A 23,439-nucleotide genomic window follows, 5' to 3' on the forward strand; every position below is an offset into this window, starting at 1 on the left:
GAAGTTCTCCCGGTACGGTAGGTTCCGTTACCAATTATAATAGTAAAATTCCCTAATACATTACAATTCTTCCCTCCTTTGTTTTCTTAATCAGGAGAGTATCGTCGGGGTGCATGCCGAATCCGCGTGGACCTTCGTTCAGTCTGGGGTAGAGTCGCGGCCTGGAACTCCTGTCGTTGAGGTACAGCTGGTGATCCTGGCGGAATCGCAACAGCTTGTGCTTCGGGTAATTCTGCAGCTCTTTCAGGAACCAGTTCAGGTTTATTATAGAAATGAACTCGTCTCTGTGCTGAAGAATTATCACTTGAAGATGTCGTCATAGATTGGTTAGAACTTTGACTAGTAGTTTGTTGGCATGACCGGATTTGATCAATATGACGTTTAAAGCGTTTACCTTCAAAGTCGATCTCGTAATGCAGATCACCTAGGCGTGTTATAATACGTCCAGGTAACCATTTATCCAGTCGTGGATTTCCAGATAAGAAGTAAACCAGGTGATTTGGTTGAAACTCGCGAAATGATGGATTAAACGAGTTACGGTTTCTTTCCGTCATTCTGGTATACGTATCTTCGGGTCTCACCAAGTCTAGTCGCGAACGTATGACACGACCAAGGAAAAGAAGAGAGGGTTGTTGTCCTGTGGTAGCGTTTGGGGCTTTTCTGTACTGGCGTAGAAATTCATTAAGGTTTGATTTCAACGTATCTCGGTTAGTGCCCATTGCTTTAAGAGCATCTTTCACGCTTTGTACGAAGCGCTCTGCTTGACCGTTCGTTGATGGGTGATACGGAGCTGACAACTTGTGATATTTCACTCCACTCCACTGGAGAAATTGTTTGAACTCTTCAGATGTAAACTGAGGACCATTGTCCGAAACAATGGTGACTGGTGCGCCGTATGTTGCAAATAATTCGTCGAGGATGGTTATAGTTGATGAGGCTGTAGTCGACGCTGTTACTTTTACTTCAACCCACTTGCTATATGCGTCTACTAAAATTAGTAACATCATGCCGGCTACTGGCCCAGCATAATCAATATGCACGCGCTCCCAAGGCCCTTTCGGGTACTCCCAATGGTGTTCTCGAAATCTTGGAGGTACGTGTGCATGTTTTGCACATTCATTGCAAGATTTTGCGACCTGCTCAATTTCTCCATCGATCCCAGGCCAGTACACAAAGGATCGAGCAATTCCTTTCATTTTTACAATGCCGACATGTGCAGCATGTAGATCGTTTAAGATAGGTTGACGGAAGATTGGCGGAATGACAACTCGGTGTTCAAACAGCAAACATCCACCAGAGAGGGTGTAGTTCTTTTCGGGGGCCTTGTATCCATAGCGACCAAGATTTCGTCCCCTCTCCAACAATTGTACTATTTTCCCCAAATGATCATCCTTCCGCGATTCCCTAGATATGTCTTTAGCTCGAACAGGTAATTGTTTAATTTGATTTAGGGTGAAGTTGTCAAACCCGTCTTCTTCTTCCTCTCTCTCCAGTACGATTGATGACACAGCATGTGTTGATTTGTGGGTCGTTGTTACTGGTAAGCGAGAACAATAGTCAGCGTTTGTGTTAAGTTTAGTTGGCTTGTATTGAACATCGAAATTAAAATGTGACAAATAGTCGGCATAGTTCGCCATTCGACTAATACACAAAACTGGAAGAGATTTCGTAGGCTGAAGAATTTGTGCGAGAGGTTTGTGATCTGTTATTAAGACAAAATGGCGAGCATATATATAATAAAAAAATTTATCGACTGCCCAGACGATGGCAAGAGCCTCCTTATCCATTTGAGGATACCGCTGTTCTGTAAGGCTCAATGTGCGGCTTGCGTAAGCAATTGGCCTTTCTACACCATTGCTCAAGCGATGCGACAAGACTGCTCCTAGACCCATTTTACTTGCGTCTGTTGCCAATACTAGTGGGAGAGATGGATCATAAGGCATCAGGACTTGTGGCGAAATTAAAATATTTTTTAATTCGTTGTAAGCCTGTGTTGCTTCAGGTGTCCATGTAAATGATTCTGCCAGCAACATATCTCTGAGTGGACGACTTATCGTTGCTAGGTCTGGAATGAAATGATTGTAATAGGTTGCTTTACCAATGAACAATTCTAATTCCTCTGGCGTTGACGGTTTTGGTGCGTCTCGTATTGCTCGAATATGGCTGTCAGATTTGTGAATACCTCGTTCATCGATTTTGTGTCCTAAGAATTCTACTGAGTTTGTGGCGAAGACACATTTTGATCGGTTGAGGCGTAACCCATGTTGGCGCATTCGGTCCAGGGTGGCTTGAAGTGTTCTCAGCAGTTGTTCAAAACTTTCGGCAAAGACAAGGATGTCATCAAAGAAGTTTACGACATTGAGAAGGTCCTTCAAAACCGTTTCCATCCGACGTTGCCATATGGCTGGGATGTTCGCTGATCCATAGATAGCTCTGGTCGGACAAATCAAACCATGGGTTGGTGTATTCAACGTCAATACTTCGCGAAATTTGTCATCAACTGCTAAGTGTGTATAGGCATCAGTGATGTCCAGATGACAGAAAAGTTTGGAATGCTTCATCCGAGCAAAAATGTGTTCCGCTTTCGGGATGGGGTGCTCGTGATGTCCAGATGACAGAAAAGTTTGGAATGCTTCATCCGAGCAAAAATGTGTTCCGCTTTCGGGATGGGGTGCTCGTCAATGATCATCCGTGGATTTACGGTTGGCTTATAATTCCCAGTGATGCGAATGTTACCATTTTTCTTCACTACTACATGAGTTGGCGAAGCCCACTCTGAATAATCGACCCTTTCGAAGAATCCAGCTGCTATCTTGTCATCGATCTCCTTAGCATATATGGAACGTAAGGCCAAAGGTATCTCTCGGGCGCGAACAAAAACCGGTGCTGCATCTGCCTTAAGGTGTACTTGAGCTGGTGGTCCGCTTAGTTTCCCTGCCGTGTTGCTGAATATGTCATCATATTGTGATAGCAAGTTACTAATTTGTTGCTGCTGCTCTCGAGAAAGTTGTGGCACCTTTGAAGAAATTGTATGGAGTTGATCACGTGAAGAGAATAGTTGAATAAAGTTGATTTCGTTAACAAAAGCCCTTATCCATTCTCGTCCAAAAAGAGAGTCATAATTCTCCTCCACAACATAAAGATCCAAAGTTCTTGACGTTTTGCCAACTGTAACTCGGACAGATGTTATACCAATACAATTAATACTATGTTTTGTATAGCTGCTGAACTGGCGGTCAGATTTCTTTAATGGTAAGTTAGGATTAATTGAATCTAAACATTGTTTGCTCATAATGGCACAAGGTGCCCCTGTATCCAATTCCATTTTAATATCATGACCATCAATGTTTACGTTGATCATCTGCTTAGACATTCCATTTATCTCATTAATTGTGTTAAATTGATGGAGAATATCAATATAATTGGCCGGTTGAGGCGCTTCAATTACTTGGTTAGTGGTACTCTGAGCAGATGACTTTTTTCTACATACCTTTGAGATGTGACCTCTCTTGTTACAAGTGTGGCACGAGGCATCTCGAAAAGGACATTTGACACGTGCATGTTGACCACCGCACCCATTGCATGATGATTGAACATCATTACTGTTTTGGCCGATTCCTTGAGAACCCTTGAGGTCTTGCATTTGACCACGTGATGACGATCGCTTATGAAATTGAGACTTCTTGTGCTTGTTCTTTGGTGGCGCGTACCCTAGCTTGTTTGTACTTTCCACAGTTGCCGATGGGTGTGCTGTCCTCACATTATTTGACGAATTACGTGTAGCCTCCAATGTGTGTGCGATTTCATATGCTTTCTTAAATGATTCCGGGTTCTTTGATATGATTTCATCACACATTTCCCGACATTCCAGCCCATTAAGTAGTTGTTCGATTAGCATGCGGTCAAGAAATGCTGCATATTCACATTTGGCAGCTCCTTGTTTTAAGCGAAGGACAAAATTGGTTAATGATTCACCTTTTTGCTGAACAATATTCCGGAAACGTATGCTCTCTACATATTTATTTGTTGCACGATCAAAATGATTTATCAGTGTTTGTTTTAAATCATTATATGACACAGTTTCAGGTTCTGCTGGGCTAACAAGAAATTTGAGTGCATTATTTAGCTCAGAACCCATGTGAACACGAGCATACATTGCGAATTGATCTTCACGTACCTTACTTAGTTCGAGTGCCCAATCAAATCTCTTGAAATAGTCCTGTACCGTTGTACCATCTGTCGTACGATATTCCGACATAGAAAATCCCGGTGGTTTTGAGTGGGAAACTGTGGCCTCCGCCTGGACGTTTGGGTTTCCACCAGCATTTTCCCGCAGAGCGGTTGCAATTAATTGCGCGAATGATTGCAATAATTCCGGAGGTACGTTTGCCATATCGATTGTTTGAAGTATCCTGTACGTTAGGTTGATAAATCGAGTCCTTGATTACTATAATCATTGATTATACACGTGTATAATCAATGCTATAATGAATTGCGCGAAAGAGCAAAAGGCTTAGAGGCAAAAGGTCACTACACACGTGCAACGGAATGATTACGCCGATATCATTAGACGAGACGATCACGATAGTTGGCACCTGGTGTATTTTTGATAACCAAAATTGCAATTACAGACACTGTGGTAGCAATCACAAAACACGAGTTGTAATTCCACTTCTGACACCACTTGTTATGTATGATACTTGTAAAATACGAAAATATAATTCAACATAATTACATTTATTGTGCACTGTCATTTTTACATACATATATACATGAAGTTCTCCCGGTACGGTAGGTTCCGTTACCAATTATAATAGTAAAATTCCCTAATACATTACAATTTACTTAACTCGCACAATGCTGTTGTTTACTCGGATTGATTTTTTTTGGAGCTTCCGACTCCCACTTTCCGTTTGTATACCTGGAGTTTTCGACAACTTTCGGATCCCGCCGACTTTGACCAAGGACAAGGTTACACCCATTGGTGGCGCTCGAGTTACCGTACCGTTTCTTCGACTTCTGCGACTGCACTGTTAAATTCAATACATATATTTATTTAATTGTGATTTGCGTATAATTACACTTTATTTCTGATTTCACTAATTTTGTTTGAAAGCAACCGATTGTGCGCTGACTTTCCGGCAAAGTTCGTCTCAATAAAATTCGAAAAATTTAAACTGCAAAGCGAGCTCCCGATACGCAACCTTTAAAATTATTTTTTTGTCGCATGAAGTCAGTTCGTTTTCCCATATCGGTAATACAACTCATTTCCACATAATTATTGCAAACAAACACCCCCCCCCCCACGAACTTATAAATTAAGATGAACTACTGATCAAACAGTTGCATAGAGGTAGAAATGGCCCTAGCATGGGCGCGGCCATGATGTGCACGTTTTAGTTATTTTCTAGGGGAATTTTCTTAGTGCTCAAATTTTGAGACTATTGCAGCCTTGCAAAATGACATGTGTCAGAGTAATTTATTTAGAAAACGTGAGGGTAATGATTGTTTATTAGTTGATTTGATTTGTAGGTGTCATTTGTCAATTCAGTATTAGCAGTCCATCTTAATTTATAAGTTTGTGACCCCCCCCCCCCCCAAACATTCCAAGAAGGCATTCTCGATATCTCTTTGATTTACGGCACTATGCACTATGAATTCTTTACTTAAGCGTTCAACGTGCCCCCCCCCCCCCCCCCATACAAGGTGGTAGAAGACTAAGGCATGTAATGCACTGTATCTGCTCATGAAACATAATCTCAAGTATGATTTCCGCGTTTCTTCTTTAATTATTGACGCCAACCATCACATAGTTGTAAAATGGATCTTGCGACTTAGCTAGGTTTTTGAGCATGTCTTTTCTGTTTTTGTAAAAAAAATCAGAAATCCTACTCCAAGATGGTATAAGTACACCCAATACACCTAAACAGCGACGGTCGATCAAATTGAGTGTCTGGATGTTGTTGCGTAAACTTTTATACGAATAGTCCCCGGATACGGCCCCGACTATTAATTGCGCGTGAAAGATTGGAGGCGACAGTTTCACGCGTCATAAGCAAAAATTAATGAGATATACGTACGTGATCGTCCGGCTTCGTTATCGGATGAGAAATTTCAACTAGGTCACCGCGGCCGAATGTTCTAGCAAGTAGCTATTCTAAAAATCAGATTAGTAAAAAGAATCGAATCCCGGTTGGCGGATACGATTAGCAGCAATTTTGGGGGATATTTTTGGGGTTGAAGATAGTAGGGAGATGGTCCGTGGAAGGTAAACGTTAAAGAGTCGGGTTTTCGTTCAGAAATAAGTTAAACAGAGAAAGAATTACGCTTGGGGCCGTGGATGCGACAAGTTGCGCGATCGTAAATTAATAGTGGGAGAGGGTTTTGTGTGAAAAATTGAGTGTGTCCCTGAAAACCTGGCAATTCGTTGAAGACGCGATATAAATGCTGGCAGTTGCGACTGACCGGGCGGACGCAAAAGCCTAAATCTAAGCATTGAATAAAAAATTAAGGTGAATCATCCCTGATTTTTTCATTACTATCAAAAAAAAAAGTTGCATTTTGTCGTCGGAAGCACCTAATTCGAACGTAAAATCGCTTCGCCAAAAATGGTCACACAGGCACAAATTAAATGCAAGTCATAGACGCGAATGACAATTTCCTCCAAAACTAAACGAGATCCCGCTTAAATTTGAAAAGTGGCACGTGATAAAACATCTAAGGCAGGGCCCCCTTACGTTAGTTGTAAAGAACGCTATGACCTGAAGCACAGTAGGGAAGGAACGTAAAATAAAACACTCAAATTGTGAAAAGTTTGTTTAATAATGATCGCAATTATTATTGATTGTAAAAGCTCGGAAATTTAAATCGAAATAAATTACATTGCAAAAATAAACTTTGAAAACGGTACCTAGTTCACATAAAACCTGGGAAAAAAGAACTTACTAATAAAAAACCACCCGTCAAATTAATATTAAATTGTGTAGTAAAATTAATTGTTTGTAATGATGTGAATGCGTAAAATAAAATTATAACATCACAAAAAGTAACAGGTAAACTTCAAGAGGTAACATATACGTTAAAAACAAGTTTTGGGAATTATGGGTCAGGTAAGCAGATACCGAGATTCTAAGAAAGGGTGAAATACACAGGATGTGAATCATCTTTGGTGCAATAAAGTCCTTTTGTTAAAAGCAAGATAGAAAATTACATGGCCTTGTAGGCAAATTTAACTAAAAACAAGATATGTGGAAATTACGAATCATAACTCATTTATTGCACACAGATTCTAAACTGAAGAGCTTTGATTAGCGTAATCCCTCTCCGGCAAGATGGGTAGCCCGCCCCTGGTTTCGAGCCTACAGTTAGATGTCGAAGACAATCACGGAATTAGGTGTCGTACTTCAAATGGTTACAATTTTTACCACCCCCGTGACTGCTTCATTCGCAGAGAAAATTGTTAATAACAAACAACAAGTCAGTATACATACATCAAACGAATCGGTAATTTCCACATTCCACATTCAAATAAAATTATCAAAACTTACATGAATGTTACTTCAGGGACAAGATCAAGTAATCAACATCAATAAACATAAATTAAGCAAGCATTACACCAAAAACGTAAACAATTACAAACAATAGCATAACGGTATCACACATGATTCTGCATTGCGGTTAAACCAAGTAAATTTCAAAAACAAGGATTCAAACACACACAAAATATATAATGCGGCATACAAAACACAAATACGATATAAAGAAATGCAAAAATTACTACCTTCATTAAATAACAACAAACATTTGTGGAGCGAGGCGTTCACGACCGCCATTGAAGACAAGAAGCCAAACGTAACCCACGTTCGTGCTTTTCTAGATGGCGCAGGCAGCTTTTCCTCACCTAAAAATTGCATGGTTGCCAACTCTCAAAAATGTATGTATCGTCGCTTAGATCATATAAAGTAGAAACAACGATGGAGCGATGCAATTACACTATGTCGCCAACATGTTCTGATTCAAGACTCTACGTACTTTTGTGCTGTATCTCTCTTGTCGACGTACAATTTATATGTTGTTATTCCATGTACAGTTGCAGTGAAGGTAACCAATCAGAAAATTCAAATCTGTTACCTCACAATGTTTATAAACAATGCAATATTTATTATTTATTTATGGTAAAAAAGGTTCTCATTACATGAATAGATAGATACATCTTTATAGGTCAATTTAGTGCTACAGCACTGTATTAAAAGTTTAGTTTTATATATACCCATGTAAAGTCAAGCAAAGTTAAATAACAAAAACAGCTGCGAATATACGATGTCAAACGGACAAACGTCCTTACAATCGCCAAGCTTGCGCACTTTTACAATCAACCCGGTAAAGGATAAATACATTACAACTTACTAATAGTAAAAGATGATAGGCATAAAAATGCACGTTGGAATGTTGGCGACGGTTGTCTTTTAGTAGAGCTTATGAGATAACTCTATCCATGTATACAGGGTGGTGACTTGCGCAACGCATCATAGGGATTTCAATGTAAAATTCATAACATGCGATTATTGGCTCCCCAAATTATTTTAGAGCAAAAATGTATTAAGGTTTTTTGTAGAAAAAAATTTTTTACGTCAATCAACCGTATTAGTTTTCAATTTTTTTCATTTAAACACGGAAAATTGGAAAAATAAAACCAGTTATCAATTAGCAGCAGTTCGAAATGGATTTTTTCTCCAACCATCTGAATAAGACGCTATTTTGTGACAGTGTTCGGTACCTAAAATTGACGTTTTGCGGATTAATCGCTTTCACCATGGCAACTGTACAAAAAGTGGATACTTTTGGTCCTAGTACCAAAAAGAAATTGACCTTGAAAGTTGGCCAATTAAAAAATTACAATCACGGAGATATGTCACATTGACATCGTTTTACATTGCAGGTTGTAAGATATTTCTATACATACAAATCAAATATTTTTGCATATTCAATGCAAATAATGCTGTTACCTATACGTATGTACATGTATTGAAAATGATTTACGCTCGCTATTTTTATTTAAACCATGTGTAACGTAATTTACATATTCGGTGAACGTAATTTTAATACGTATACAACCCGCCGTCGCGCGTAACGCCATCTACTTCAGACCCATTGCACTATTATCTGTCATTTTGCGAATTGAAAATTTGAAAAAGTTAATTGCAATTAATTTTAATTAAAAAACTGGATGGTAAGTTTTTTATTTCAATACAAAATATAACAATATTGATTGTGTATACAATAAAATGACTGAAACTGATAGCGACATGGATTGCACTCCGCCAGAGATTATAGAAACGGCAAAACATGCTACCTCAAGATTTGCTCCCTACAAAGTCGCGAGAGGTGAGAAGTAAGAAGTAAGAATGAATAGGTTATAAGTTAACCTAAAAACTAGAGTGGCATGACACGTGAGGACAAGAAAGCAGAAGTTCTTATACTATAGTAGTGAAACTGTGACTGACTCTAAATTCGAATATAATTTGAAGTAAAGGGGGTTGGAGAAAAAAATTTATGTTTTATTCGTACAAAAAATGCGTTTTCGGGACTCGGAAGGTTGCTGGACTCCGCTATCTTCCTCGTCCCGAAAACTGACATTTTTTGTACTAATGAAACAAATAACTATTATGATCGACTTGGTTACTGTCTTGCATTTAATGGCGACTTTATTCGAACATTTATTGTAAATTGTTATATTAGGAAACCGTGTTTGGTAATTTGGTGTTTCTTTATGTTGAATTCGCTGTTCTAAATATAATACTTTTCGATAGAATTTGATTTGTTTTATAGCAGACATTCCATGGCATGACGGATATTGGCGTAGTTTTTGTATTATAGCATTCCATGGCATCACAGATTATTGAAATAGATAGGGGTTTTATTTTTCCAACTTTTGGTCTTTATTATGCATAAAATTGAAAACTAATACGGTTGATTGACGTAAAAAAATTTTTTCTACAAAAAGCCTTAATACATTTTACTCTAAAATAATTTGGGGAGCCAATAATCGCATGTTATGAATTTTACATTGAAATCCCTATGATGCGTTACGCAAGTCACCACCCTGTATATGATCCAAGTATCGTCGTAAGTTGTATATACAGGGTGGAACCTTTCAGAAGTAACGCAAATTTTTGCACAGGTTTATAACAGGTGACAATGAAACCCGTTCTGTTGAATACAAGATGGAAAATTACATGGCCTTGCTGATCAAATCAAACTAGCTACAAAGTATGTGCATCACAACTCATATATCGCAAATAGATTCTAAACCGAAAAGTTTTTGTTAGCAGAATCTCGCCCTTCGTCCAAGGAATTCAAGCTTACAGTTGAGAGTCGAGGTCAGTCCCGGCATTAGGGGTTGTCACTAACTAATGTGCTTACAGGTATTTACCACCCCCGTGGCCGCCTCATTTACGGTGAAAATCTTAGTTTACAAACAAAAAGTCAGTAGGTCAAAGAATTTGATAACTTCCATAAATTTAAATGAGTGATCAAATATATAAAATTAAGTTGGGCTAAGACCGTGTAATCGAAACATAAATTAGACAAAATTTTACACCAAAAACCTAAACGATTTCAAACGGCATTTTTCGTACAGGTGATGTATTGAGGTTAAATCATGACAATTTCAAAAACAGAAATTGAAAATGATAAAAAATTGAAGTGAAGGTTTGTAGGGTGAGTAGGCTTGTTGATGTAATAATTGTTCACCAAGAAATGGAGGCGTCCACCATTTTGTTAACGACGTGTTTAGTGCACACAATTTGGTCCCACTGAGGAAGGACAGCAAACTGCGTCCGAAATATTTGGATTACCAATTAAAAAAACTAAACGAAGTCTGATTTTTGAGCCTACTCACCCTACAAACCTTCACTTCAACACCACGCAAGGCCGAAAGAAAAGAACCTTTTTAATTATAAAAAATGTCCCATACGAAATACAAATTCAAAGGGAGTGGCTTAACTTCATGTGTGCACCTGTACCCAAGTATTACCGAATTATTTCAAGTACCTACCTGTACCTACAATGAAACAAAAGTACCTGTCAGAATACTCTTTTAATCCACATCGGAGATATTCGAACCTACACTATAGTTGTATTTGATATTTAAACAAAATATGGACAAAGGTTTTTTGACTTTTATTTGAAACATTAGATTGTACCTCTTGGCATAGGTACCTACCTATAGATAAGTGTTCTTTGGTTGCCATTTAAAAAAAAAAGGCGCAAGCACTAAACTAAACAAAAATTGACTACATAAATCGCTGGTCCGATCGTATTGCTAAGTCAAATAATACTGCAGTACGTATGATAAATGCGTTGCAATGGCAAGAAGAAAAGTGCTCAGTCATTAACGACAATTTACAGACAATTAAAATTGTAAATTTTTTTGAACTTCATGCATAATCGCGGCCGATTTATGCAAACGTTCCAGTTCTTCTTCCTCTAAGGATTGTTTTATAATATCGGAGACTCCGTCCTCCCCCATTACCGCTGGCAATGATAAGTATACATCTTCTTCAATTCCATGATGGCCCTAAAGTATTGGATGCTCAAAGTTTACTGTGTAAAATAACGAGCCGATCTCACCTTTACATATACGCTGACCGCGTGTATTCTTCTGGAATTACTTAGGATGGAAGCGGCCAAAGCCGCAACGCTGAGGCCGATGGCCCAAGAAGTGTAACCTTTTAATTTGATAACTTCATACGCGCTATCAATCACTTGCCGATGTACTTTGGCCCATTCCTCTTGGTCTTTATCGGTGCCAATGTCCGGATTGATCTTTCGCAAATTGACGCCGGCGATGTTGGCACCGGACCACACCGCCACTGTTACAGAAATGAATCAATCGAGTCGATATGGTTCATTTACTCACCGCTCGAGTCTCCATGTTCGCCGATAATCCAACCGTGGCAGCTTGTGGGTGCAACCCCCAGCCTTTCAGACATCAAAAACCTGAACCGCGCCGAGTCCAAGTTAGTACCGGAACCGATGACCTTATGCTTCGGCAAACCGCTTATTTTCCATGCGACGTACGTTAGAATGTCGACTGGGTTGCTGACAATTAAAAGAATTGTGTTCGGTGAGTACTTGACCAACTGCGGAATGATGAATTTGAGTATGTCCGTGTTACGCTGGACCAGGTCAAGCCGTGACTCTCCCTCGCGTTGACGCGCACCCGCAGTCACAATGCAGATACGCGATCCGCTCGTCACCGAGTAATCTTGAATGAAAGTTACAGTTCAACTGCCAGAAAATACGACGTTACAGACCTGTACTGGCGTGAATTTTCGCATTTTTTGTAAAACACGATCCGTGTTGTAAATCTAGGAGCTCCCCTTGTAGTTTTTCCGCAACGCAGTCAACCAGCGCTAAATCGGTCGAGACATTCTGCAAATAACATAATTTAAAAATATCGCAATTGGGAGAAGTACGAAAGGCGGAATTGGAAGAACTCCATCTGCCTTGGCATCTTTTACATCAAAATAGATAGCTTGATTTATATTCTCAGTTTATTTAAATAACGAATTATATCGATCATTACATTTGCCTTGTTTGTTATTGTTATTGTCAAGTACGTCTAATTAAGTGAACGGGCGCCGAATTCAAATTGAGGTAAGATTTCCACAGAAACCGCTTCCGTCGTGGTCTTTACAGTTTTATGTAATTGACTACCTGTTCCGTTAGCAAAGTTTATATATCCACCTCAGTATCGCTAATGCAACGAGGGTAGGTTTTTATGTAATGTACCTAGATATGAAGCAAGTGGAATCTAAGGCAAAACACCAATGCAAAAATTGCCGTTTCCGCCACTGAATAAAACCCTTCTCGTCGATGAAATTCAATTAGATGTTGCAAAAAGTCATTCCACCATGACAAAACATCACAAAAACAGTTAAAGTCATTATGTAAACATAAATGACGAGACCGTATTTTCCTCCTAATAATATTAATGCTAGGACCAGGAAAAAATACCGATTGGCACGAGATCCTTACCCCATTCTCTTTCAAATGAGCCGCCTATCGTCGAAGTCTATACATTTTAATGAAAAATAGTGGAGCGTATATAAATACAAACAAATTTTGAAGCGGGCATTAGTTTTACTTCTATTCGAAGTGTCTACATAGCATTGCGCATTGTCTACATTCGAAATTTATTTGAATACCTTCATAAATTCAACGATGTGGGCGTTCGGCGTACGAAACTGGCGTTATCAAGGCTAACTATGATTGGCGCGTTATCTGTAAAAAAAACTTGAAGAAGGAGATTTAAGAATTTTCTTTATTTTATGTGTCGAACGCTTGCGTGCGGGGTAATTTGACCAAACAAGCTGTGTAGGCCTCTATTTTTTCAGAAATGTTGTTTAATGTGTCATGTAGTTCGAAATAATATTTTATTTTTTATCAACTGTGTGCTTATTGGAACCCATTTGCACAATAGATTGCACATCCGGAGTTTTCAGGTCTGATTTTTCTTTTCGTGTTCCAAGATTTGTGTCAGTAATCCTGTGGAATTTTCAAAAGTTGATCGAGGCTATGTGTCGCACAACGTGGGCGCATAGCAATATGTAAGTAGATAAATAAATCTATTGTATAACAAATGAATAAATAAACAACAGATATAAATAGCTATATAGCAGTAGATACAGTTTTACCGCCAAAATTCTGAGGTATTTTCTCTGGAATGGTTTTTATCGTATCTTTATTAGCGCCGCTCTTAATTGAAGTGTCCTTTTTCATATACTCAAACAACAGAATCCTTCCACAATCCCAGAAAAGCGTACCCATCAATATCTGATTGTTCACTTTTTTTAGTGGTGGGGATGCGCACTTCCTGCATCGAATATTGTATCGGTAGAGTGGTAACACCCAAGTTTAATTTCGCCAGTGATAATTTTTGAGATAAATCTTACCTTATGCGGCAATCATGTTTATCGATAATTTTTAGGTGCAGCCACTGATACCGAAAATATGTGTCAATGTCATAGGTGGAGTTGTATCGTTATCTCATTTCTGTTTTATCAGTTTCATATGTCCAGATCGAATCGCCTGGTTTATTCAAACGCGAATGTTATTATTCCAAACGGCGAAATAACTTTCCACTGCAATCAAGAACCCAGGCAAAAACCCCATTAAATTCTTGGGACGCTGGAAATTACACAACAACAAAAAACTCATTGAAAACCAACTGCAACTCGCTCTACAATCATCAAAATAATTACTTTACGGGAAAAAATAAATCTGGCAATTGTCTACTTTACTTTTTCTGCGAAAAATCCAAAAAACTTAAATCCAAAACGCGATCCAAAATAAAAGCTACCACCACATAGCGTCTCTTCCTAGTAGAAAAAAACCACTATGTACTTACATGATTACAAACACATAACTTTCTTCTTGAATACCTTTTTGCAATATTAAGGGATATTCTCTAGGATATTGTACACCGAATTCAATCAGTCTTTTATTTTAACTATTTTTTGTGTCCCAAAATTGATGAAAATAAACCGATACAACGAAATATCGAAGGATCCTCAGTATTACAATCACTTTTAACGACAATTTATTTTAATCTTACAAAATACATTTTATAGTTAACAAAAATGCATCAAATTCATGTCTTGGGCTTTGAGATAATGCTCTTGGTTTTTTTCCCAACGATCTTGGTGCATAAATAACGATTTTGACATGTTTTGATCAAAATCCATGTGGTCCATAAAAATAGATCAAATTCATGTTTAGATCATTGAGATAATGCTCTTGATCTTTTTCCCAACGATCTTGGTGCATAAATAACAATTTTGACATGTTTTGATCAAAATCCACGTTTTCGCCAAAAATTCATCAAATTCATGTCTTGGGCATTGAGATAATGCGCTTAGTCTTTTTCCCAACGATCTTGGTGCATAAATAACGATTTTGACATGTTTTGATCAAAATCCACGTGGTCGCCAAAAATGCATCAAATTCATGTCTTGGGCATTGAGATAATGCGCCTAGTCTTTTCCCAACGATCTTGGTGCATAAATAACGATTTTGACATGTTTTGATCAAAATCCACGTGGTCGCCAAAAATGCATCAAATTCATGTTTTGGGCATTGAGATAATGCGCGTAGTCTTTTTCCCAACGATCTTGGTGCAGAATTAACGATTTTGACATATTTTGATCAAAATCCATGTGGCCTCAGAAAAATAATTTAACATTTTTGAATCACACACATGCGGTTATCAAACGTGCACGTTATCAACTCTTTCAGCATCAAGATAATGCGTTTGAAAGCTTTTACAACTCTAAATTCATGTGTAAAGAATAATTTTGGGTACATTTTGCTCTAAAACTTTTGACCGAGACCACAGAGAAGAGTTATATTGAATTGTTACACATCTAAGAGTCATAGGGAATAATCTAGCGAAAGTCCGAACTCGATACATGACCTAGGGAATGAAATATGTTAATTTTTATTATATTGAGTTCGCAGTTTTTCCTGTTCCCGATTCACTCGAAGTCGTATAACTTTTGTTCCTGTTGAACCAGCTTCCTGAAAATCAATAGCGTCCGTTCTTAATGTCCAACGTACCCGTATACCAAATTTCAACACAATCGGCCACTTTTAAAAAGAGTTAGAGCGCACACGGACGGACGGACGGACGGACGGACGGACGGACGGACGGACGACAATACAAAACTATAAAGGATCTGAGGATCCTTAATAATTGGGGCTCAAAATATACTGAGAAACAATGTACAGTGTTCTATAAAGCCGAACGTAAACATTACCGCACTCTCGATATCGCGAAAACATTAAAAAAACAAGTATAAATTGTGCACAACTCTTGTGCAGATAAAGCGCATTTTTTTAACTGAAATAGCTTTTGTTTTGACATCACCAATCGCCCTCTGTGAGTACCCTCTTCCGGCAATCCGTTCTTGAGGTATAAGGAATATATCCGATCACGATAAGAGGTCGAGGAGGAGGGCTAAATTAGAATACAATGAGAGATAACATTAATTTTTAACCCCCCCCCCACCTCGTACTTTGATAAGAGGACAGAAAGAAGGGCAGTAGTTGGTAGACAACGGTTCCTTTCGTTGATTGAGACCTTTAATTAGAATACAATGAGAGATAAAATTAATGTTAAACCCTCCAGGCCCCGTCGCTCACTGATCTGGAAGAGTCGCAGGTGCAAACCAATTTATTTCGATGAGACCTTTCATTAGAATACCATGAAGGGTAGAACATGTTAACCCCCCCCCCCATTTTCTACATTTTAACTTAGCACCACTAAAGTCATGCTTATGCAAAATCTGAGACCAATTGGTTGTCGTATGTAAAAGTTATGCACGTTTTACTTTCTAAAACAGCATCTCAGGAAATAATTCGTGGGGAGGGGGGCCCTTTTAGACAACGAAATTTGATGGCCGTCTGGCACACCTTCAAGCTATAGGCTACCTACTGCAAAAAATTCCAGGACTCTAGAACCATTCCCCTAAAAGTAATTCAAAACGGTAGAAGTGGGTCCGGACGGACAAATCGCAAATAATTGCACATTTTTTTATAATTCTTAAAAAATGCGCAAAAAATATAATATATCAATTTAAAATCATGATTATAAGCAAAATTGGAACTGTACGATTTTTTTCTATATTTCCTAGAATTACTGGACTGCAATGTAAAATCATGATGGCGATGGAAATGAAATTCCCCGATAAACTATTATAATGTGATTGTAAAATGAAAATTGGAAACGGTTAAGAGAGTAAGAAGAGTAAAAGAGCACATTTCCTGGAAGGATTTCAGTAGCTCTTTTTCCTTCTTTGCAATCAATCAAGACCCTAGAGCTACTATCGTGGTAGTGAGAGGTTTTAATGTTTTAATGAAATTAATTAAATTTCAGTCTTCCTCATTGCTTTCGTTTTATTTATGTTTGTTTATTAAATCCTTGGAAGGACAGGTACACATCCTCGAGCAAGTCGTTTCAACGTAATTTTGGAGGGAGTGGTAGCGATTTATTTTCTTCATTGCGAAGCATTATTATTGTTTACGGTTTAGGTTTATTACTTGTTCAAAAATCCCCGTAACGTCTGGAAACGATTTGATAGATGACTCCATCTATTGATGGAATTTAACCACGCAATTTTGCCGCGCCGATTGCCAGCTTGATTGATTACTTCCGAATATATTGACCTCTGGCGATTGAATTCATAATTTAGGAATTCCGAAGTAATTAGTGTACGGGATCCACCTATACTTCTAGTGAGGATATACAATTGCGTTCTTTCCTTTTTATCGTAAGTACTACCATTTTCATTTCATTGATTTAGAGTGTCCCTTCTTTAGGTTTCGGCTGTAATTTGCTGTACTGCAATTTTTTCGAGGGGTAGGTAGCAGAATAGGGGTTACCTTTGATTTCTTTTAGGGTTCAAGTTCAAGTTCCATACACGTTTCCGTAACCTTTTAGCTTCTTACTCAGTATCTTTGCCATCTCGGTTAAGTTATGAGTTAGACCACCACTTCCTTCTGAAGGATTTGGCCAATTAAGTACCGTACCTGGTATAGAAACAGATTTCGAGTAGATCGAGGCCTTTCAGGCATAGTCCAGGCTATATAATATTTTTTTACAAAAAAAATTAGTTACCGGGCGAAACCGGGTTTTTCAGGCAGGTGAATTGAATAGAAATTGGGAAAAATAATTAAAACAGCTGAATTTTTCCGCGGGTGTAATCCCGGGGGTTGAAAGGGGTGGAAAGTGGTGTTTTGCAAATTGTGGCAAAGCTATTAATTTTAGACGAAAATGTTAAACGTAAAAGTTATACCTAGAGATTAAAAAAATGAGCAACTTTTGTATCTACACTATTTTCACATAACCTCCAATTTTCCTAGAAAAACCGGAAAAACTGTTTTTTTCGTTTTTTATTGTTATTTTTGCGAAAAAAATGTCGTAGGGGTTTAAAATTTGGAGGAAACATAGCTTGTTTTATGATAAAAAAGAAGATAATTTTTTGGGCCCGTAAAGTTGAACCGTTTCCAAGATCTGACGATTTCTGGAAAAAACCACCTCTTCTTCAAGGGGATGAAAAATTTATTTTTTTTCATCGTACAGAGGTGCGCGGGGTAGCAAAATTTTCGGGAAGGCTTATATTTTAATAAACATAAATAAAAAATATTATTCCTATAGCAAACATTCGAGAGAATCGCCAAAAACTGGAAAAACAGTTTTAAGATATACACGGTTTTTGACATGATAAATCAACATGTTGGATGTTAATAAAGATTTTTAGCTTCCTAGCATGTGCTAGGTAGCTATTGCGATAGCCGTTTTTTGAACATTTCAAAATTTCATCAAATGTCGACGTTTTAGACCATTTTAAAGAATAAAATTTTTTTCCGTCTGTACGTACGTACGCACGTACGTTTGTTGGCAATTTTCTGAGAAAACGGCTCGACGGATTTTGTGGAAATTTTGTATATATGTTTTAGGCATACCGAACAGAAAAATAACGTGCCGGATTTTTGAAAAAAAAATTTGGAGCACCGTAACGGCATCGAACTTTTTTTTTCAAATAGCAACCTAAAATTTTTATTCTATTATTTGGAAGACCTTATTTTCCTGTGTACAACCTACAAAAAATTGGGCCGGGTTATATTATCAAAAAACGGAGAAAAAAATTGTCAAAGTCAAAAAATTGTGTTGCATATGTGCAAAACGCAACGATCTTGTTTCTGAAGCAATTTAAACGAAATTTCTATGGTAAGTCCCTTTAATAAAAGCAAACAAAATTCATGCGCAAAAATCGGTTGCGCATGCGCAGAAATGCAATTTTCTTATTTATGGAACAATTAAAACGAAATTTGGATGGTAGGTCCTCCTAATAAAAGAAAACTCAGCTAGGAAGCTATTCTGTCAAGAATTTGACACCTGGTTTCGTAATCTGTCTTCTTGCTTCTCTTTAATGTTCGCTTAAATATTCCCTTTTGTTATCTTAAGATCAACTGTTTTAGTTATAACATCTTTATTATTTCTTTTTTTTTGCATTTTTACCGAAATAAAAGCAATTCGAAATAAAATCGGTTTATCTTGCTTCCTGATTCCTGAACAATTTCTTTTTGTTCACTGAAGAACCTGCCTGTTTTATAGCTGATGCAATTGCGTTGGGCCTGTTGATAAACTTGCAAAATCTGCAATAAGAACGTTAGTTTTACCGGCCAAAGCAAATGATTTGAGATGTAAAAACCTGGAATAAACTATGAGGATTTTATTCATAATTTCTGTAAATTAACGATAAACAGGCCCGGATTAATCCCATCAGCTGTAAAATAGGCAGGAATAAGAGTTAGTGAACAAAAACAAATTGTTCAGGAAGCAAAAGATTTTACGATTTTACTTCAAATTGCTTTTATTGCGGTAAAATGCAGAAAAAAGAAATAATAAAGTTGTTTAATTAAGGCAATTGGGCTGGGCACTAGGAAACAAAAGAAAATATTTTAGCAACATTAAAGAGGAGAGGGAAGACAGATTTCAAAAACATTTTATTAGCACGGAATCCAATACGTTAATTTATTATTTGCAAAAAAAGCTATTTACCTACTGTCAAAAACGGTATATCTTAAAACTGTTCCCCCCGTTTTTGCAGCTTTTCTTAAAATTTTTCTATTGGAATAATATTTTTTATTTTTGATTATTAAAATGTAAGCCTTCCCGAAATTTTGCTACCCCGCGCACCTCTGTACGATGAAAAAAAATAGATTTTTCATCCCCTTGAAAAATAGGTGGTTTTTTCTCAGAAATCGTGAGATCTTGGAAACGGTTGAACTTTACGGGCCCAAAAAATTATCTTCTTTTTTATCATAAAACAAGCTATGTTTCCTCCAAATTTCAAACCCCTACGACATTTTTTTCGCAAAAATAAGAATAAAAAACGAAAAAAACAGTTTTTCCAGTTTTTCTAGGAAAATTGGAGGTAATGTGAAAATAGTGTAGATACAAAAGTTGCTCATTTTTTTAATCTCTATAACTTTTACGTTTAACATTATCGTCTAAAATTAATAGTTTTGCCACAATTTGCAAAACACCACTTTCCACCCCTTTCAACCCCCGGGATTTCACAATTTAGATATCATGTGTCATACATAAAGTCACACTAAAATTGACCAAGGCATGGAAATATGTAATAATATACAGGGGGTTCCATTTAAAAAATGCAACTTTGATATAAATCACCCTGTATAACAATTGCAATGTCGGTGAAAATATTTTTAGGTTGTAGCCTTAAGGATCTTTCAAGGTTCCCCCACAAAGAATTTTAAATATGCGCGTTAATAAAGCCACAATCGTCCACCCACACACTAATGGCCCACCCTGTATAGGTATACCGAACTCTGCGGCTTGAAAGGTTTTTCTTTTGATTGTTTTCAGGTGGATGCGAAAACTGGGCTCACTTCTTGGCGCCGACATCTAATCTCATTCAAGGTAAGAGTTGCCTTATATGTTTTACTTGCACTTGACCCTATACGTGTCCGGAATATCAATTTGTTTGTGGGAAGTTGTTTTAAGATCCATTCTTAGTAAATTGGGGGAATTTCAATTGTACAGCGAATTTACTAGAAGTTGTGAGTAACCTTTGGGGGGATTATTTTGTATTTGTGTGTTACGCTATCCAATTGTGGCCAGAATTTTACTTTGAGTTTATTTGAGAATAAACCAGTACTTATTTTGGTACATAACTTGATTTGTACAGTCATTACGACCCTCGTATCTTCTCAATTTCATACGGGGAGAGTCAAGGTAGAAATTGAGTGGCGCTCAACCCCATTGGTCAGTGGTAACGAAGTGAAGATCATATGCCCAGAACGAACTACTGCTGTGACAGATCTCGCTTTATTTTCCAACCCTGAGTTAGTTAGGGGTTTATGCGGCAGGTTTGAACTAACGCAGCGCCAACTCTGCCAAAGGATACCTATAGAGTTTGAATTTTTAGTTTCGCAGTCGCTTCATAGCGAACGTGAACGAAAGTATGTCTGGCGATTACAACGGTTTTTTTCGGCAGATAAATTTGCAAGCGATCTATCGTTGAAGTTAATTTTTGCCAAACATCGGATACAATTTTAAGTGCATTAAAATTAAATTTTCAGCAAAGTTTTAAAGATCGGATCGTTTCGAAATTTAGTATACCTACACATCTTTTTAAGAACCCAAAGAAACTGAATAATAATTTCACGAGAGTTGAATTCAGGAGAAATTTAAATCATCCTAAGAATTGAAAATATTCGAACAGTCATTTCTTGACATATAGGTTTGTAGGTGTACTAAATCTCGAAACGATCGTCCGATTTTTGAATCAGGTCTGGGTTTTCAAATATATCTGTCTGTAGTATGTGTCTGTCCTTCCGTGAGAAATTATGTTATAGCCCAAAAATCATTATTTATGCACCACTTTACATTTTTCTGAAGAAATGATATAAGAAGACTTTCTGTGTCAGTATGAGAAAAGTATGAACCATACATTTTTAGAAGCGTGGAGTTACCTAAAAAAGGATACGCATACCTAGAACGGTTTAAGTAACAATTTAGTTAATGATCCACCAAGGTCGTGTATTGTTAGTTAAATTATCATCTTTATCTTTCTCATGTTTATTTTCGGCTTTACTTTTGCTTTTTTTTTGTTTATCAGACAGATATGATTGTTTACACGCCGGAAGCGAGAAAAAAATCTACGAATAATGTGAGATTGATAATGTTAGGTAACGATGGAATACTACCGATTGTTACAATATTTTGCGATTTATTAAGTACCTAGTAAAACGTTGTTTACTCTATGCACACACATTTTATAGGATATTAAAGAGAGTGTTAAAAACAGTAATCCACGGACTACTTTATGTAAGGTACCTAATTTTGAATTGTAAGCCCTAATGAAACATTACAGACAGACAGACAATGGTTGCCTAATATTTGAATTAACAAGAAACGGTAACGGCACATTCTTTGCTTAGTTAGACAGAATCTTTTGCACATCAAAACTCTACCGGACGCAAAAATTAAGGCGGGAACGATCAACGATATTTTCAAATAAGAAAATAACGGACATTCTTTGCGCTCATTTCATAGTTGGCCTGGCCCACGAATATTGCTTTGAATAGAGAGAGGATATCGCCCATCGAACAATGATTGCAGGCACTCACCTGGGTTAATATGCTGAAAGCACAGGCCATTCCCACCTGCCCGATACCAACAACGCTAACTTTGTTTCCGGACGTCTCCACCCGTTCCGAGACGGACGCCAAGAGCGCATCCCTCGTAGACATTTCGAGCTCTTTCAAAATTCTACAAAGTGAGAAGTGTTAATTAGACCCAATTAAACTTTCAATGTCGCGTAATGAGATAGAGGTATACTATACAAACATGTATAGGCACTTACCTGCGATAAAGTCGGCGAGTTACTGGCAAGCGAAAACCGGCAAATTTGTATCAATGAAAACGCGAAGGTGACCTATCTCTCCTCCAAAAGACGAAGCATTTACCCCCAATACCAGCGCATGCCTAGTTTTTCATGTAGAACGAGTAAATCCTCACAGTCGCGCAGAAATCCGTACTGTTGCAGGTAAAATAATCGGACACGTAATATACACTTGCATTTCGTAACACAATTCTCTACTTGTGGTTAATCATTCCAGATACTTTTTTATGCAATTCATCCGACCACGATATGACGCATAATGTAATTAAAACGCGAAACCACTTCACCGTGAAAAGGGAAAACCTTTATCGATCCGCTCAGCTGTTTCCCACTTTCCCCAAATAGCTACTGACAATTTTTGTGTCATTAAACCAAACCGAAAGTAAAACCATTTTCTTCGTTTATAAAATCATACTTATAAAAAGGATCCGGGCAAAATGCCAATTTTAAATTAAAACACGCATTTTTAGAAGCGTTTACCTACTTGATGAATTACGCAATTAAACTCAAGTACTTAATTGACCATTTTCGTAGATTTTTTAAAATTCAGAAATGCCTTTCTCGTTTCTGAATTAAAACCGCGCTTCTGGTAAACGTTTTCGTTTAATTGACTTCGTTTGGTTGCTACTTATTGTTTCTATTTTTGCCTAATTGAGAGATCAAAAAAATTAACTGGGATCGAGATTTCAGGGTTCAAATTTATCAAACTAAATGAGAATGTATGTATCTTGATAATTTTTAGATCTTTAATTATATAGATTTTTTGCTTTCAAACTTTTTGCGCCATTAGAATTAATCCTGGCATAGCTGCACGTAACCTCCTAGGTTATAAATACCTTTTTTTTTGCATGTTTCATTGTCATACTAAAAATTCTTTTGGAAAACTGGGTAACTGAAACTTAGATCTAAATTTCCTGTGATGCTTCAGGAGGCCACAAGT

The 23,439-nt window shown here is 37.5% G+C and overlaps 3 protein-coding genes across 6 annotated transcripts in view; 1 reads left to right on the top strand and 2 right to left on the bottom strand.

The window, feature by feature from the left end:
• LOC116174658 (RE1-silencing transcription factor B-like) overlaps nt 1-23,439 on the top strand; it is a 394,864-nt gene that overhangs the window by 3,944 nt on the left and 367,481 nt on the right. The window lies entirely within an intron of this gene.
• LOC116175090 (uncharacterized protein K02A2.6-like) lies at nt 12-4,840 on the bottom strand. 4 transcript variants are annotated; one of them, XM_031493178.1, is made up of 3 exons: nt 2,651-4,840; nt 2,099-2,573; nt 12-1,537 (listed from the first exon to the last, which is right to left on the bottom strand). In XM_031493178.1, the coding sequence occupies exons 1-3, from the start codon at nt 4,391-4,393 to the stop codon at nt 87-89; spliced, it is 3,669 nt and encodes a 1,222-aa protein (XP_031349038.1). In that variant the 5' UTR covers nt 4,394-4,840; the 3' UTR covers nt 12-86. The 4 variants fall into 4 exon arrangements, with proteins under 4 accessions (XP_031349038.1, XP_031349037.1, XP_031349039.1 ...); XM_031493177.1 differs by having other exon boundaries at nt 12-2,573; nt 2,651-3,936; nt 4,178-4,269; XM_031493179.1 differs by having other exon boundaries at nt 12-2,573; nt 2,651-3,438; nt 3,491-3,627.
• LOC116175108 (L-lactate dehydrogenase) lies at nt 11,080-22,827 on the bottom strand. The gene is made up of 6 exons (XM_031493204.1): nt 22,461-22,827; nt 22,225-22,366; nt 12,318-12,435; nt 11,921-12,268; nt 11,632-11,873; nt 11,080-11,578 (listed from the first exon to the last, which is right to left on the bottom strand). Exons 2-6 carry the CDS (start codon nt 22,345-22,347, stop codon nt 11,414-11,416), a joined length of 996 nt encoding a protein of 331 aa, XP_031349064.1. The 5' UTR covers nt 22,348-22,366; nt 22,461-22,827; the 3' UTR covers nt 11,080-11,413.

The sequence above is a fragment of the Photinus pyralis genome, unplaced genomic scaffold (genome assembly GCF_008802855.1).
Source record: "Photinus pyralis isolate 1611_PpyrPB1 unplaced genomic scaffold, Ppyr1.3 Ppyr1.4_LG6, whole genome shotgun sequence".
Classification (NCBI taxonomy): domain Eukaryota; kingdom Metazoa; phylum Arthropoda; class Insecta; order Coleoptera; family Lampyridae; genus Photinus; species Photinus pyralis.